The sequence below is a fragment of the Eretmochelys imbricata genome, chromosome 3 (assembly GCF_965152235.1).
Source record: "Eretmochelys imbricata isolate rEreImb1 chromosome 3, rEreImb1.hap1, whole genome shotgun sequence".
Taxonomy (NCBI): Eukaryota; Metazoa; Chordata; order Testudines; family Cheloniidae; genus Eretmochelys; species Eretmochelys imbricata.
In genome coordinates this window covers 69,220,751-69,237,915 of record NC_135574.1, presented here as the reverse complement: position 1 = coordinate 69,237,915, position 17,165 = coordinate 69,220,751, and the positions used below count along the sequence as shown (strand labels likewise).

General features: G+C 45.8%; 1 protein-coding gene across 1 annotated transcript in view; it reads left to right on the top strand.

Moving 5' to 3' along the window:
* Positions 1 to 487: 487 nt before the first annotated feature.
* Positions 488 to 17,165, top strand: part of RRAGD (Ras related GTP binding D) — a 31,773-nt gene continuing 15,095 nt past the window's right edge. The window contains exons 1-3 of the mRNA XM_077811673.1: positions 488 to 721; positions 15,909 to 16,204; positions 16,702 to 16,901. Of these exons, the coding sequence (XP_077667799.1) occupies positions 586 to 721; positions 15,909 to 16,204; positions 16,702 to 16,901 (632 nt within the window). The 5' untranslated portion in view covers positions 488 to 585. The remainder of the gene's footprint in view (positions 722 to 15,908; positions 16,205 to 16,701; positions 16,902 to 17,165) is intronic.

Sequence of the window (17,165 nt, the reverse complement as noted above, 5' to 3'; positions counted from 1 at the left end):
AGTGACTGTGAGTGATGGGGGGAGGCTGTGAGTGTGACTGGCCTGGGGCACAGCTGTGTGTGGCAGTGACTGTGAGTGATGTGGGGAGGCTGTGGGTGTGACTGGCCTGGGGCACAGCTCAGTGTGGCAGTGACTGTGAGTGATGGGGGAGGCTGTGAGTGATGTGGGGAGGCTGTGGGTGTGACTGGCTACCGCCTGGGGCACAGCTCGGTGGGGCACTGCCTGTCTGTGGGTGACGGGGGCGGAAGGAGTGGGTGTGACTGGGCCGGCTCGGCGCGCAAGTGTGGCAGTGCCCCTGTGCCAGCGCCGGGGGCTGGGCGGAGTGCGTGGCCCTGCCGGAGCCGTGTGCCGCGGCAGGGTGCGCGGCCCTGCCGTGCGTGTGCAGAGCGTGGCGGCGGTGCCTGTGTGAGTAAGTGACCGCCCGACTGTGTCAGGTGACTCGGGTCACGCAGTCTCTCTCGCTCGCTCCGCTGGGAGGACGCGGGGCTCTGGCTGGCTGCTCCGGTCGCAGCACCGCCCGGCCCGAGACCTGCGGGGAAGGGATCGAATCGGAACCTCCCGCGGCAGCGGCGGGGGGCGGCCGCGATGAGCCAGGTGCCGAGGAAGCCGCAGGAGGAGGAGGAGGAGGAGGAGGAAGATGAACTTGTTGGGCTCGCGGACTACGGGGATGGGGCCGAGTCCTTCTCGGATGGAGACCCGGAGACCGGCGCCGACGAAGCGTGTGAGTGCCCCGCCGTGCTGGGGAGGGCAGCGCCGCCGCCGCGCCAAGCCTGCGGGGCCGGGAGCGGACCCGGTGCTGGGGGAGGGGCTGGCACTGTGGGGTGAGGCAAGGCAGGGGCTGGCTGTGTGGGGTGGGGAAGGGGCTGGCACTGTAGGTACGGGGGGATGAGGCAAGGCAGGGGCTGGCTGTGTGGGGTGGGGAAGAGGCTGGCACTGTAGGTATGGGGGGATGAGGCAAGGCAGGGGCTGGCTGGGTGGGGTGGGGAAGGGGCTGGCACTGTAGGTACGGGGGGATGAGGCAAGGCAGGGGCTGGCTGTGTGGGGTGGGGAAGAGGCTGGCACTGTAGGTATGGGGGGATGAGGCAAGGCAGGGGCTGGCTGTGTGGGGTGGGGAAGGGGCTGGCACTGTAGGTACGGGGGGATGAGGCAAGGCAGGGGCTGGCTGTGTGGGGTGGGGAAGGGGCTGGCACTGTAGGTACGGGGGGATGAGGCAAGGCAGGGGCTGGCTGTGTGGGGTGGGGAAGGGGCTGGCACTGTAGGTACGGGGGGATGAGGCAAGGCAGGGGCTGGCTGTGTGGGGTGGGGAAGGGGCTGGCACTGTAGGTACGGGGGGATGAGGCAAGGCAGGGGCTGGCTGTGTGGGGTGGGGAAGGGGCTGGCACTGTAGGTACGGGGGGATGAGGCAAGGCAGGGGCTGGCTGTGTGGGGTGGGGAAGGGGCTGGCACTGTAGGTATGGGGGGATGAGGCAAGGCAGGGGCTGGCTGTGTGGGGTGGGGAAGGGGCTGGCACTGTAGGTACGGGGGGATGAGGCAAGGCAGGGGCTGGCTGTGTGGGGTGGGGAAGAGGCTGGCACTGTAGGTATGGGGGGATGAGGCAAGGCAGGGGCTGGCTGGGTGGGGTGGGGAAGGGGCTGGCACTGTAGGTACGGGGGGATGAGGCAAGGCAGGGGCTGGCTGTGTGGGGTGGGGAAGAGGCTGGCACTGTAGGTATGGGGGGATGAGGCAAGGCAGGGGCTGGCTGTGTGGGGTGGGGAAGGGGCTGGCACTGTAGGTACGGGGGGATGAGGCAAGGCAGGGGCTGGCTGTGTGGGGTGGGGAAGGGGCTGGCACTGTAGGTACGGGGGGATGAGGCAAGGCAGGGGCTGGCTGTGTGGGGTGGGGAAGGGGCTGGCACTGTAGGTACGGGGGGATGAGGCAAGGCAGGGGCTGGCTGTGTGGGGTGGGGAAGGGGCTGGCACTGTAGGTACGGGGGGATGAGGCAAGGCAGGGGCTGGCTGTGTGGGGTGGGGAAGGGGCTGGCACTGTAGGTATGGGGGGATGAGGCAAGGCAGGGGCTGGCTGTGTGGGGTGGGGAAGGGGCTGGCACTGTAGGTACGGGGGGATGAGGCAAGGCAGGGGCTGGCTGTGTGGGGTGGGGAAGAGGCTGGCACTGTAGGTATGGGGGGATGAGGCAAGGCAGGGGCTGGCTGGGTGGGGTGGGGAAGGGGCTGGCACTGTAGGTACGGGGGGATGAGGCAAGGCAGGGGCTGGCTGTGTGGGGTGGGGAAGGGGCTGGCACTGTAGGTACGGTGGGATGAGGCAAGGCAGGGGCTGGCTGTGTGGGGTGGGGAAGGGGCTGGCACTGTAGGTACGGGGGGATGAGGCAAGGCAGGGGCTGGCTGTGTGGGGTGGGGAAGGGGCTGGCACTGTAGGTATGGGGGGATGAGGCAAGGCAGGGGCTGGCTGTGTGGGGTGGGGAAGGGGCTGGCACTGTAGATATGGAGGGATGAGGCAAGATGGGCTGTCTGTGAGGGGCATGGGCTGGGGTGACTGGCTCTCTCGGGAGGGCACAGAGGCAGGCACTATGGCAATGAGGGACTGCGTCTGGGTGTGGGGGAACGGGGAATGGGGCAGGGCTGGGTCTGGTTTTATGGGGATGGGGAGGAGCTGGCTCTGGATGCGGGGATAGGATAAAGGCATACACTGACTGGAGAGTGGGTAGGGGCTAGAGAGACTGGACTGGCTCTGTGGGGAGGGGGGACTGGCTCTGGGTGTAGGGGGATGGACCAAGGTAGGGTCTGAGTGTGGGGGAGGGAGAAGAGTCTGGCTCTTTGGGAATAGGGGGAGGTCCTGGCCCTGAGGATGGGATAAAGGAAGGGGTTGGCTGGGTGGGTGTGGGATGGGACAGGATTTGGTGATGGGGGGGGGGTATAGGATGGCGTTAGGGCAGGGGTAAGCAAACGTTTTGGTCTGAGGGCCACATCTGGGTATGGAAATTGTACGGCAGGCCATGAACGCTCATGAAATTGGAGGTTGCAGTGTGGGTGGGTATGCGGGCTCTGGGGTGGGGCGAGAAATGTGAAGTTCAGGGTGCAGGAGGGGGCTCCGGGCTGGGGCAGGGTTTGGGGTGTGAAGGGGATCGAGGGCTCTGACTGGGGATACGGGCTCTGGGGTGGGGCTGGGGATGAGGGGTTGGGAGTGCAAGAGGGTACTCTGGGCTGGGACCAAGGTGTTCGGAGGGTGGGAGGGGGATCAGGGCAGGGGTTGGGGTGTGGGAGGGGGTCAGGGATGCAGTCTCCAGCCGGCACTTACCTCAAGCAGCTCCCGGAAGCAGCAGCATGTCCGCCCTCTGGCTTCTAAGGGGAGGCGCAGCCGAGCATCTCTGCATGCTCCCCGTCCGCAGGTGCCGCCCCTGCAGCTCCCATTTGCCATGGTTTCTGGCCAATGGGAGTTGCGGAGGCTGTGTGTGGAGCGCCCTGGTTGCCTCTAGGCATAGAAGCTGGAGCGGGGACATGGCACTGCTTTTGGGAGCTGCACAGAGCAGGGCAAGCCCCCGGCTAGAGCGCTGGAGTGAGGCAAGCACTGGACCCCGCTCCCCAGCAGGAGCTCAAGGGTTGTATTAAAACTTCTGAAGGGCCAGATATGGCCCCCAGGCTGTAGTTTGCCCACCCCTGGGATAGGGTCTGTTTTGGGAGGGTGTAAGGGATACTGAGTAGGGAGGTAGGGCAGTGATCACTGTATTGTGGCGGGAGGGAGAGTAAGCAAGTGTGAGCTTGTCAAAGTTGGCTGTGTTATGGAGTAGGAGGCAGGAAGGGAGAACAAGGTGGCTGTATGGTGAAGAGAATGTACGAGGAATAGGGATGCATTAGGAAATATGAACAGGAATGGATGGTGGGACATGGGGACTCAGTGTTCTGGTGGGGGGAGAAGGAGAGCAGCACTGGTTATATGTGTTAGGGAATGGGAATAGGAGACATTCAAACACAAAAACATCTCCATATAGTACTTACCATGTCTTCTGCCATGAAAGTTTTCCATGTATAATATGAATGGACATAGCTTGGTGATGTTTCTTTAGAGTGCCAAGAAGCGGGGAGGACAGATGTCAGGCTATAAAAGGCAGCAGCAAGCAAATAGTTCTGTGTCCAGGGCTGCTCTGCAGCTGTGAATGTCAGTCCCCAGATTTCCAGGCTCTGCTTAAATGCCTGTGTGACTGTGTGCATATACGTGTTGCTGTGGGTGCCTGCGTTGCCATTTGCTTCATCCTTCAGTGCATGTGGAGGCAACAGTGATGCTACAAAACAAATGCTTGTTGGGAAATACATTACAAAAGGGGTAGGCCAGGCCAACACCTGTTGCTTTCACTTAGAATATGCACTGTTTTTCCCTTGAAACACTGTTACATTTTACAAAAGAGCTTGGAGAACACTGAATATTTCAGGGAGTTGCTTTTTAAGTACAAAGCCAAATATTCATTGATATACAATGATATGGTGCAATAGGTATTATTACTTTTAAAATCACTTAAAAAATCTGAGTAAGGGATTTTCTGTGTTAGTGTATTTATTTTTTCAAACTACTTATTTATTTAGGAAGTTTTAACTAGTTTACAAATCCTTGTCATGTAAATGTCAGAAACAAAGCAATTCATTACAACAGTTAGCTTTTGTTTAAAGAGATACAGGAATATATTCATCCAGTCTTTCTGTTTAACAGGATATTACCATATTACAGAATGAACATCATTATAACACTTATGTAATTTCTAGTGATTTTATTATATTGAGTGAAATCTCTGTATACACATTTAACAGACCAGGTATGTCTATCAAATATCAATATATATCAATATTCAAAAAAATTGGACAGGTGTCCTGGTGTTTTTGCAGGTGAATGTACTACGTCTGAATATTGAATAAAATGCAACCAAATAGCTAAGTATCTATCTGTTCTCTGTCTATTTTGCTGGATACATAGTTTTTGTGTTAATTTTTTCATAACCACAGCCTTCCATATTTTTGAAGCATTCCTCCGAAGTTGGACTATTTTTCTTTTTACAGTGAGATGCCACCAATATCCTAGCAGCTACTAGCAGATGAGAGATTAATTCTTTATTTCCTTTGTGTGACCACTAGGAAGTCCCAGGATGATTACCAAAGGATCATTTGATAATAAATATCCAATAGTTTGTGATATGTGGCTACAGATTGCATCCCCATACTTTCTAATGACTGGACATGTCCTGCATACATACATAAAATCTCATCTTTCACCACAGTTTCTCAACATTTATCCCCATACAATCTCTCTCTCTTTTTAAGCTGTCTGGTATGAGGTACAATTGAAACAGTATCTTAAAGAAATTTTATTTTGTTGTGCTACAGATGTGTGTTGCTGATCAAATCAAATCAAACCCCATTCCTCTGGAGTAATTTGTCTGTCCACATCTTTTTCCCAACGTGTCATATATGAACACTTTTGCTAGGAAAGCTGTCTGCAAAGATTGATATAAATTAGTTATAATTTTTTTGTTTCCTAATTGACAGCATGTTTATTTTTAAATAACTCTTAATTTGGGTAGAGTTTAAGACTTGCTGTGGACAAGTAATCCAAAGGAATTTACTGAGAAGAGAATGGTGATTATTTCTCAGTAGACCCTTGCTGTCACTGCAGCAGTTAAAAAAAACAACTCTAGAAAACATTTTTTTCATAGTAGCATAATAATATTATATTTAACTGATGAAAACAGCTGTGTCCCAGAAACATCTGGAGGAGGCAAAAGCACTGAGGGAGGGATCCCCTTATGGAATTTATCCTCTGTTGTTCCTTCAGGGGTACTCTCTTTCCCTTGAATGAACCATGAGACCCTCTTCTAAACAGGATGGCTCTCTGGAATCCACAGGTGGGTAGGGCAGTTCATAGAGACTCTGTGTCTCCAAGAAGGCTCTGGCCACCAACAGCTCTCTTGGAAATTGAGTGGATCTGACCTGCCTGTTGCTTCTGAGGCCTGAAAAGGGCAGAGTCTCTATAGAGGGATCCTGGAGCTGTGTTATCTCCTTTACTTAACTTCCATTGGGCTGGAGAGAAACATGTCTTTCTCTTACCCTTGGCTTACTTGACTTACCTGTACCCTTGTCTGTGACCCATGGAGCAAACTCTGAAAAGATCAGAGTCACAGATCCCTCCTTCCCATGAAAGAGGAGTGGAGGAAGATCAATACATGGCAGATAACTTTTTCCAAAAGTTATTAGTTTGCTTTGTCCCTGTACTCCAACATATAAACATAGGGGTTATGATTGTACATGCAAAGGGAGTTTCTGAACATACTGTGGATCACCTCCCAAGACTAGTAGTTACTTGCCTTTTGGCTGAACACTGGAAAATATTAGTGCATAAAACACAGTAATCTTCTAGCTTTCCACATATAATCATTCTTTGTTTTTCCATTCAAAGACCTCAGAGCACTTAATTTTGTAAAGCCTCACAACCCACTTGAGAGTATGTAATAAAAAATATTCTCACTTGCAGATGGGAAACTGTACAACAAAGCACCTATGTGACTGGCCAAAAATCATACAGGACCAGAATGCCAGATCTGGGTTCTGTTCTGCCACAGACCCACCAGATCTTCTGATTCTCAGTTTGTTCTTTAGCGATAAGAACATCATCTCTCTCCCACCCCCACTTCTAGTATGTATGAACTAGGGCTGTTGATTAATTGCAGTTAACTCACATGATTAACTCAAAAAATTAACCACAATTTCATAGAATCATAGAATATCAGGATTGGAAGGGACCTCAGGAGGTCATCTAGTCCAACCCCCTGCTCAAAGCAGGACCAATCCCCAATTTTTGCCCCAAATCCCTAAATGGCCCCCTCAAGGATTGAACTCACAACCCTGGGTTTAGCAGGCCAATGCTCAAACCACTGAGCTATCCCTCCCCTCAAAAAATTTAAAAAATTAATCACGATTAATCGCAGTTTTAATCACACTGTTAAACAATAGAATACCAGTTGAAATTTATTAAATATTTTGGATGTTTTTCTACATTTTCAGATACATTGATTTCAATTACAACAAAAATACAAAGAGCACAGTGGTCACTTTATATTATACCTCTACCCCAATATAATGCAGTCCGCGGGAGCCAAAAAATCTTACCGCATTATATGTGAAATTGAATTATATTGAACTTGCTTTGGCCCCCCTGCTCCTTGTCCCCTGACTGCCCCCTCCAGAGGACCCCCCCCCATCCCTAATCATCCCCAGGACGCCACCCCTTACCTAACCCCCCTGCTCCTTGTCCCCTGACTGCCCCGACTTCTATCCACACCCCAGCCCCCTGACAGGCACTCACTGCCAGCTCCCAGCTACGGCGCTCTGCTTCCCACCACCGGTGAGTGCGGGGAAGTTGGGCAAAGGACGCCCCCCTCACTCACCGGTGGTGGGAAGCAGAGCGCCGCGGCTGGGAGCTGGCGGAGTGAGGTGGGCTGGGGCCTTGCTGCTCTGCTTCCACTGCTGCCGGTGAGTGCAGGGAGGTTGGGAAAAGGATGCCTCGCGCACTCACCTGCGGTGGGAAGCAGAGCGACGCGGCCCCAGCCCCCTCGACTCCGCTAGCTCCCAGCTGCGGCGCTCCGCTTCCCGCCGCCGGTGAGTGTGGGGAGGTTGGGGAAAGGACGCCCCCCCGTATTCACCGGTGGCGGGAAATGGAGCGCCGCAGCTGGGAGGTAGCGGAGTGGAGCGGGCTGGGGCCGCTGCCGGTGAGTGTGGGGCAGGATCCCTTCTCCCAAGTCCCCTCCCCTGAGCGACGGGGCTGGGGCGTGGGAAGCAGAGCAGGCTGCTCCCAGCCCCCTGTTAATCACCCGGGCCACTCTGGGCCTGTGGGGCCCCCAATAGTGCCCCCCCACAGCTCCTGCCTCCCAGACCTGGGCCGGGGGGCAGGGAAGAAGAGGCTTGCTTTGCTGCGTTGTATGCGAACCACTGTTATATCGGGTCGCGTTATATCGGGGTAGAGGTGTATTTTTATTACAGATATTTGCACTGTAAAAATGATAAACAGAAATAATAATATTTTTCAATTTACCTCCTATTGCAATCTCTTTATCGTGAAAGCTCAACTTACAAATACAGATTTTTTTTTTGTAACATAACTGCACTCAGAAACAAAACAATATAAAACTTTAGCGCCTACAAGTCCACTCAGTCCTACTTCTTGTTCAGCCAATCACTAAGAGAAACAAGTTTGTTTACATTTACGAGAGATAATGCTGCCCACTGCTTATTTACAATGTCACCTGAAAGTGAGAACAGACATTCACATGGCACTTTTATAGCCGGCGTTGGAAGGTATATATGTAGTAGATATGCCAAACATTCATATGCCCCTTCGTGCTTTGGCCACCATTCCAGAGGCCATGCTTCCATGCTGATGACACTCGTTAAAAAAATAATGCGTTAATCAAATTTGTGATTGATCTCCTTGGGGAAGAATTATATGTCTCCTGCTCTGCATTTTACCTGCATTCTGCCATGTATTTTGTATTATAGCAGTCTCAGATGATGACCCAGCACATGTTGTTCATCTTAAAAACGCTTTTCACTGCAGATTTGACAAAACACAAAGCAGGTACCAATGTGATATTTCTAAAGATAGCTACAGCATTCGACCCAAGATTTAAGAATCTGAAGTGCCTTCCAAAATTTGAGAGGGACAGATGTGGAGCATGCTTTCAGAAGTCTTAAAAGAGCAACATTCCAATGCAGAAACTACAGAACCCGAACTACCAAAAAAGAAAATCAACTTTTTGCTGGTGGCTTCTGACTCAGATGATGAAAATGAACATGCGTTGGTCTGCACTATTCTGGATAGTTATCGAGCAGAACCCATCATCAGCATGGACGCATGTCCTCTGGAACGATGGTTGAAGCATGAAGGGACATATGAATCTTTAGCGGATGTGGCACGTACATGTCTTGCAACGCCAGCTTCTGTGAACTAGGCAAGGGATATATCGTAATTGTCCCCCACAATTTGGGGTGGGACACAGGATAGGGACTTAAAGAGGACTATTTGAAAGAAACCTATAAAGCATGGAGTTTCAGAGTAACAGCCGTGTTAGTCTGTATTCGCAAAAAGAAAAGAGTACTTGTGGCACACCTTGATTATCATGCACATTGTAGGGACAGTGGTCACTTTGGATGAACTATTACCAGCAGGAGAGTGAGTTTGTGTGTGTATGGGGGTGGGGGGGTGAGAAAACCTGGATTTGTGCTGGAAATGGCCCACCTTGATTATCATACACATTGTAAGGAGAGTGATCACTTTAGATAAGCTATTACCAGCAGGAGAGTGGGGTGGGAGGAGGTATTGTTTCATGGTCTCTGTGTATATAATGTCTTCTGCAGTTTCCACAGTATGCATCCGATGAAGTGAGCTGTAGCTCACGAAAGCTTATGCTCAAATAAATTGGTTAGTCTCTAAGGTGCCACAAGTACTCCTTTTCTTAAAGCATGGAGTGTTGCTTTAAATATTAGTGAGCATCTCCAGTAATGTGAGGGAGCTAATATGGTATACACTATGTACTACCCTCACTAGCAGAACACAGTAAAGACTATATACTGCTCTCAATGATTATAAATTCTCTGAGAAGGGCTTTTGTTTTGCTTTTTCTCTGTAACACAGTGTGTATGCCAGTGACACTGTATAAATATGTGCAAAACTGCTGTTGATATCTGAATTCTGTCATGGCCTAAAGGCATCTCCACTGTGTAAGAAAGTGCTTCTGGATAGGTTGTTTTGCACAAAACTTGATTTGTGAATACTTCCGAAGGGCACATTATTTAACTAGCAATCTGGATTTTCATGGTTTCAGATGAAAATTAAGATAAAGGATCATGCTGCCCTCCAGTGGAAACTGTTGACATCTTTAAGATTTGTACTATGCGTAAACTTCACTTTTATAAATGTTAGCCTTTTCAGTAAGAAATATCAATGATTATACTAATTTTATTCTGTAAAGGGAAGAATAGATTTTTTTCCCCACTACCAGAGTAAGTGAAATGTGTAGAGTAGTGTTTGTCATATCATAACTACAATTCAGTAACCTAGTCTGGAAAGTTGTAGTGACGTATCTACAGGCATTTCTGTGGCAAGCTGGGGAGGGACTTGTCATGCATTCAACAAAAGAATGTGGGCGGACAATGTATCTTCCCATTCCTCTACATATAAGGAAATCTCTAATCTTCTCAAAGGAAAATGCTCTAGCAATTCTGCCATCTCGTCATAGGTCTGAAAATATAATTTATCTATCTCCAGCTCTGAAACTTGAAAAATAAGAAAGCTAAATTACAGTCCTAAAAGCAATACAATTCACATCAATTGTTTTTAAGTATAGTTTTAACATTAAGCAGTCTTTAAATTAGGATTTCAGAAAAAGTTGAGCAGTTTGGCAAAGTTTACCCAACATGACAATTCATTTAAAAATTCAAGTCATTAAGAATAATTTGGTTTTGGACAAAATAATTTTTTTTTAATTCTTTGAAACATGCAAAAAAAAAAAAAAAGCACAGACTAGAAGGAAAGCAAAAGACAGTCTTTCATCCAAAGATTAAATAAATCATCAAAAGTTTTTCACTTATGATCTTGAGTTGGCCAAGACAGTTAGCAAATTGCCCTATATAGGTATATCTACACTGTAATTAAAAACCCGCACTGGCCTGTGTCAGGTGGCTTGTGTACTCGGGCGAAGGGGCTGTTCAATTTCAGTGTAGATGTTCAGGCTTGAACTGGAGCCTGGGCTCTAGTACACTGCGATGTGGGAGGGTCTCAGAGCTTGGGCTGCGGTCCAAGCCCGAATGTCTTCACCACAATTAAGCAGCCCCTTAGTCCCAAGCCTGCGAGCCTGAGTCACGGGGCATGGTCCAGCTGCAGATATCTAATTACAGTGTAGGCATACCCTATATAAACACGTGTACATACACATTGATGCGACTGTACTGTATATTTTGAAGCAATGGGAATCTTTCAAACACCTTTTTTTCTTTTTCTTTTCTAGAAAAAAACAAACTATGAAGTCCCAGAACTTTGGTTTGTTTTGTCCACAAGACCATACCTCCAGCAATGGAATTATCACAACACCATGCTTGAGCTAGGGTTTGTTATTCATGAAAAATAATGAGGTCCCTCCCTTCTCCCCCCGCACCGAATTGCCAACACCACTTTCTGCAACAACTATGTTTTACTTGGAGGGCTTTCATCCATGTATTATCCAACCTGACACTGTTTAACTCGTGATATCTAATGGGATCATAGTACAAGGGGGTATGGGTACAGGCCTTTTAAAATTATCTAAAAATCATGGGATCAGGGAGTTTATAGCATCATCTGCACTTAACCTCAGCCATTCCGATAACACTATGTCACAATCAGTGGCTGCCTAGTCTAGCTGCTCTTGAGCCAGTAGGTGGTGCCAATGTGATGCTCTGTGCCAATACAGACAAGATATTAGTTCCCCTGGAATAACACTTGAATAATTAACGCAAGACACATAGCAGGATATGCACTACATTTTTTTACATGCCTGATGTGCACACCCCAAGCATGTGTACTTCAAGTAACATACCCAATTTCTGGAAGAACATATAGGCTTGATGACAACACATAGCTTACACTTTATGGGCAAAATTCACCCAGTGCAGAGAATCTATACTACTTCAACCCCTCTTAGGTTCTTGTGTAGGTCTCCCTGCACTGACATGAATTTTTCCCGCATGCAAACAAAACATCAATTTATGTAACATTAGTCATCAAGAGGTGCCTGTACTTGTTTAACTTTAATAGTATTTCACTTTGAATACATACACTTGTGTAGCGATAGAAGTACATTAGATTACTACTCTAGAATCTTTTGTCATGTCATACATAACTGTCTCCTACAGTACTTTATAAAGATGGGCCTGAGCTACAACATTTATTTCTGGATTTCAAACCTTCCAAAGCTGGGAGATGGTTGAGTTTGGGGAGATTAGTTCAGGTCATTAAATTTTTCTTTTGAAATTGGAACTGAGTTTGAATTTCAGATGCTCAAAGTTTGACTCTGGATCCGGATTACATATTAAATGCTTGGTGATCAGAAGATGACATTCAAGTATGCCAGTCATTGAGATAATTTTCCATACCAGATTTACTTAGAGTGTTTCCCTGAATTAAGTCAATTATAAATTATGACAGTGTCATTAATTGTAAAATGTTTATTGGGGAATGAATACTATGAGTTAGATTGGATCTTAGACTGATCGCATAAAGCTCCTTTCATTGTCAGGTATCTTGCAGATCTCCCTTCCCCAGCAACTGTTTCTGCTGAAGGCATATATATGGTCCTAATCAGCAGTCAAGAACTTGCAGGATCAAATCCTTCATTTGCCATTCCTGAACTCATTCATTTTGAATTTTGGTACCTTTTCATGAAGGTTGGTCCTTTGTCTAAAAAGTATCATTTTTGGGTTTTGGTCCAAAAGATGTTTTCAGAGAAGTGAAGGAAGAAGAGTAATTGTTACATACACAACAAGTGAAGACAATCTCTCTTTGCTGCTATAATATATCTGTACACTACATCAACAGTGAACTAACAATATGTCTTTCATGGTGGGTGTGAGAGTTCTCTTTTCTGTTGAGGTGTTTAGTTGTTGCCAATGTTGTTAGTCTGCTGCAACATTTGTTCTCTGAGGCAGACTGCTGTCTGCTGCTATCTTGATCCTTCATATATGCTGTGTTCATGTGTCTGTTCCTTGTATGTGCTTTATGGTACAGACAAAATGTTGCAGAATTGCATGAAAGTACTTTGTAATTATATCCAGTAACACCTTTCAGCCTAAGGTCTCAAAACATTTTAAAAACTCATAAGCCTCATATAAAGCTTTTTATCAATTTAACTATTTCGGTTATCTTTGTAATTTACTGAAAAAGTTAAATTGTTATGTCCCTTTGTGTGGATGCTTATACTGGTACACTGGTGCTTATGCTGGAATAGTTTGTTCCTCTAAATTTCACCTCTGTTGAAAAGCAACCACCTCTGGAGTTTAATACAAGCTGTCCAATAGCACACAGTAACATCTCTTCTGTTGGAGATCGAACTTCCAACAGCCCAATGAGCCTCAACGCTGTGCTGAGGCTTTGGTTCAGTACTGGCCTAGAAGGAAGACTGCTGCCTGCTAAGTTGCCACCTTCTCCTCCTGAAGCACCTATGGCATGTATTTTCTTTAGAGGCTTACAATCCTGCATAGGATGGTCTGTAACTCTAGCAGACTGAGTCAGCAAGAAAAAGTATTATTCTACTCTTCCCCCTTCCTCCCACCCCCAACTGGATAGAGCCAGTAGCTGTCTGGATAACCAACAATAATCCTTGCTATTGGATAAAGAGAAATTAGATTATTTTAAAAAACATTTTTAAAGTATTTCAAGTTTAATTAGACAACAAAAGGACAGTGATATTAGAATCACATTGTTGATACTGTTCTTAATTCTTATCTTTTGCATAGAAATACAAGGAAGATCACTAGGCAAGTGCTTTCTGAGTCTGTGTCAAGATCCACAAAATTATCTCTCTTGAATCAAAATGACATAAATGAAGGCTAAACTGCAGCCTGGTAATCACTTTCTCTTTGCATTACTAGTGGGACCATCGTTTCCTACCTACATCAGTACTATGACAATCTGTCTCTGGTGTTGTTTTTGAATGCTATGGCTGTTAACAGATAACATGCCTGCACATATGCACAGATACATACATACATATGCAAGTTTTCAAAGCTGGGTTGCGTGTGAGAGAATACTGTTAGTTTTTTTTTAAATAAAACCAAATAAGAAAGAAGCAAATTGTTTAAAACAAAGCATTAATCCAAAAAGAGAGATGCTTCTAACATTTCTTTGATAGTTACACAATTGTGGATGGAAGGACTGAGTCATAAAATGAGAGTGCAATAGAAAATGATCTTGGTTTGTTTTTTTTTTAGTTTGAGCTGCAGTGGCAGGTGGTATAAGAATGAAGATTTTTAGACTAGAGCTGTGGATAATAGCTCCCCTGTGCCAAAAACTACCTGATAATTTTATTATCTGTGATTCTTTTACAGTTTGTGAGAGGCTCTCTGATCTCCACCTCATGCACATATTCCTGAGGTGATACATGATAGTGTGTATTCAGTCTGGGTGAAAAGAGGCACGTGCCCCAAAAGATTTTATTATCTAAAGACATGGTATAACAGGTGTCTAAAATAAGCAATCAGGATGGGTGGATGAGGTAACAGTAACAGAAGCATGTTTCATCAAATGTTGGTGAACCGTTCACACACAGCTAATCAGCAGTAATAGCAACCTTCTACCTACTGAACCATTTTCAGTCAGCAGTGACTTGTAGGCATTGTCGTAGAGGTGCCTTTTTAGGAAAGATCTGAAGGAGAATAAGGAGGTAGCCGTACGGATTTTGACAAGGAATCTTTCACTTGTGTATAGGTAAGCATAAGAGAAAGAGTGAAGGGAAGCCGATAAGCAGGTGATGAAGACTGGCATCCTTGGCAGAACAAAGGCAGGGATTTATCTCATAACAGAACAGTTAATTAGGTAGGTCTAAATTAAGAAAGGCCATTAAAAAATCAAGGAAAAGTTTGTACAGTATTTGTTGTGGTGGAGGAGGGAGAGCCAATGGAGGGACTCGAAGAGGGGAGTAATGTAGTTAGAGTGACAAGCCAGGTAGAGTATCTCAGCAAAAGTAATTTGAAAAGAGTTGTGGGGTTGCAGCAGTCAAGGCCAAAAGGAGTACGTATTCTTAAAATCCTGTACTCCAAAGCAGCTGATGCAGGTAGAGTGAGAGTCTGAAAGGTTGCTGGGTTGCAGACTTACTGTAAAAAAAAAAATGGTGATCTTGCTGTGGCTGTAAGGCTTCAAGCTGGGGAGAAATGAAGAGCGATTATACTTCTGGCTTTATATCAATGAATGGGTACATTTTAAAGCCCTCTGTCATCTCAGTCACTGCAAAACGTGTTATCACTTTACACTGTGGAAAAATATATGGCCTCACTGGGGACTTGCAACACACATTTGATTCCCCCTCATGCTGTACTGTACATCATTTAAAAATGTTCGTTGAGGCTTCAATCCTGCAAATGCACAGCACACAGAACTGTGATTTCTTCAGTGGGAGTTCTGCACAAGATGATTTGCAATATGAGGTCCAAAATTGTCAGCACTGATAGGTCTGGTCTATTAACTCTGTTCTGATGCCAATTACAGTGCAGTACAGTAGTAGCATACCAAATTCTCATTCTAGGGCTGCTGAGCATTCAGGCTACATGGTGGGCATCAGTGAGCAGTAAGATAAATAGTGAAGTGACAGCAGGGAGTGATGGTCCTTAAGAGTGTACATTCCCTAACTGGATGCTGGTTATTTCTATTACTCCACAAAAACAATATAATTTGTCTTCGTTGTTTTTCTCCTCCAGCTATAAGCTATAAGCTGCAAAATACGTATCTGATTATAATGCAAATTAGACCTAGATGTTTTTAGGTTGTGGGAGGCATGAAGAGTTTGTTTTTGTGTGAACATGTGTGTTTGATGCCACCTAATAGCTCTCTACTCAGGTATCTTGCCCTGAGCATTCTTCATCTTTTTTTCAGGTGAGAAGTAGTAGGTTCTCAAATATTAGTTTAGGAGGGGGGAAGAAATCTTATTTTAAATATCTTTCTTTCCACTTTCTGAGGTTGGCAGTTGTAGTCTAGGTGCAGATATAAATGCACGTAAAATAAAGTACTGTAATTAACACTGCAAAATGTAAATAAATATAAAGTGCATATAATATAGTATTTAATATAAATACAACTGTTGTAATTTATCCCTGCTGGAGTGTATCATTCTGCTTATTGTGTGGTTTATTCAGTTTTGGATTTCAGTGATCCCTTCAGTACTGAAGTTAAGCCAAGAATCCTACTCATGGGACTGAGAAGAAGTGGGAAGTCTTCCATTCAGAAAGTTGTCTTTCACAAAATGTCTCCAAATGAAACCCTTTTCTTGGAGAGCACTAACAAGATCTGCAGAGAAGATGTTTCCAACAGCTCCTTTGTTAACTTTCAGATATGGGACTTTCCTGGGCAAATTGACTTCTTTGACCCTACATTTGACTATGAGATGATTTTCAGAGGCACTGGAGCACTGATATTTGTCATAGATTCTCAGGTAAAGAGAAAGTTATAAGGGTGGTATTCAGGCCACCTGTTTGTCTTCGTTGTTTTTCTCCTCCAGCTATAAGCAAATGGAATGGCAAACATGGAGACAGTCAAATTTTCAAAAGCACTTAAGGGACTTAGAGCCGAAGTCCTGTTGACTTTTAATGGGACTTAAGTGCTTTTGAAGACTATAACCACCAATTACAATTAAGTTGATAGAGTTGGTTTATTTTTTAACCTCTTTTTTGCAAATAAAGATTCAAAACCTAGTTTAGTTTTTATTTTAAATGCAAAAATAACTAGTCTGCTTTAAAGTCTCTGGTTCCTTTCATGGAGTTGCTAGTGACGGCAGTTGGACTTTTGTGCAGATATAGGCCTTTATGATCCCAGAAGTTTAAAACAAAGGAATTTTGAACTGTAGAAGTGTCTGCAAGTATCTTATAAAATTTAGCTTTTGTCTCATAACTGTTTGTCGTAAGGTTGTGGGTTTTATTTTTCCATTATTAGGATGATTATATGGAGGCCTTGGCTAGGTTGCATCTCACTGTGACCAGAGCTTATAAAGTGAATCCAGACATCAACTTTGAAATCTTTATTCATAAAGTGGATGGTTTGTCTGATGATCACAAGATTGAAACCCAAAGAGACATTCACCAGAGGGCAAATGATGACCTTGCAGATGCTGGATTAGAGAAAATTCACCTCAGGTGAGTGAAGCAACTGTGCACAGAGTCTGCTGGAAAAGAATAAAAGCCATGTTTATTGCTAAAGCCAGAACCCAGAGCAACCTATCTTATAGACAGTTTATCACTTTCTAATCTATTGAAGTAGCAGGCAACAAGAATTTATTAGATATGACTATTAAGGGAAAAGGTAACGTCTTTGACTAAATTATTCAGTCTGTAGAAAGAACAACAGGTTATTTTAGCAAATAATTGAAAATAATGCACTTCAACAAAGTGGGAGCTACA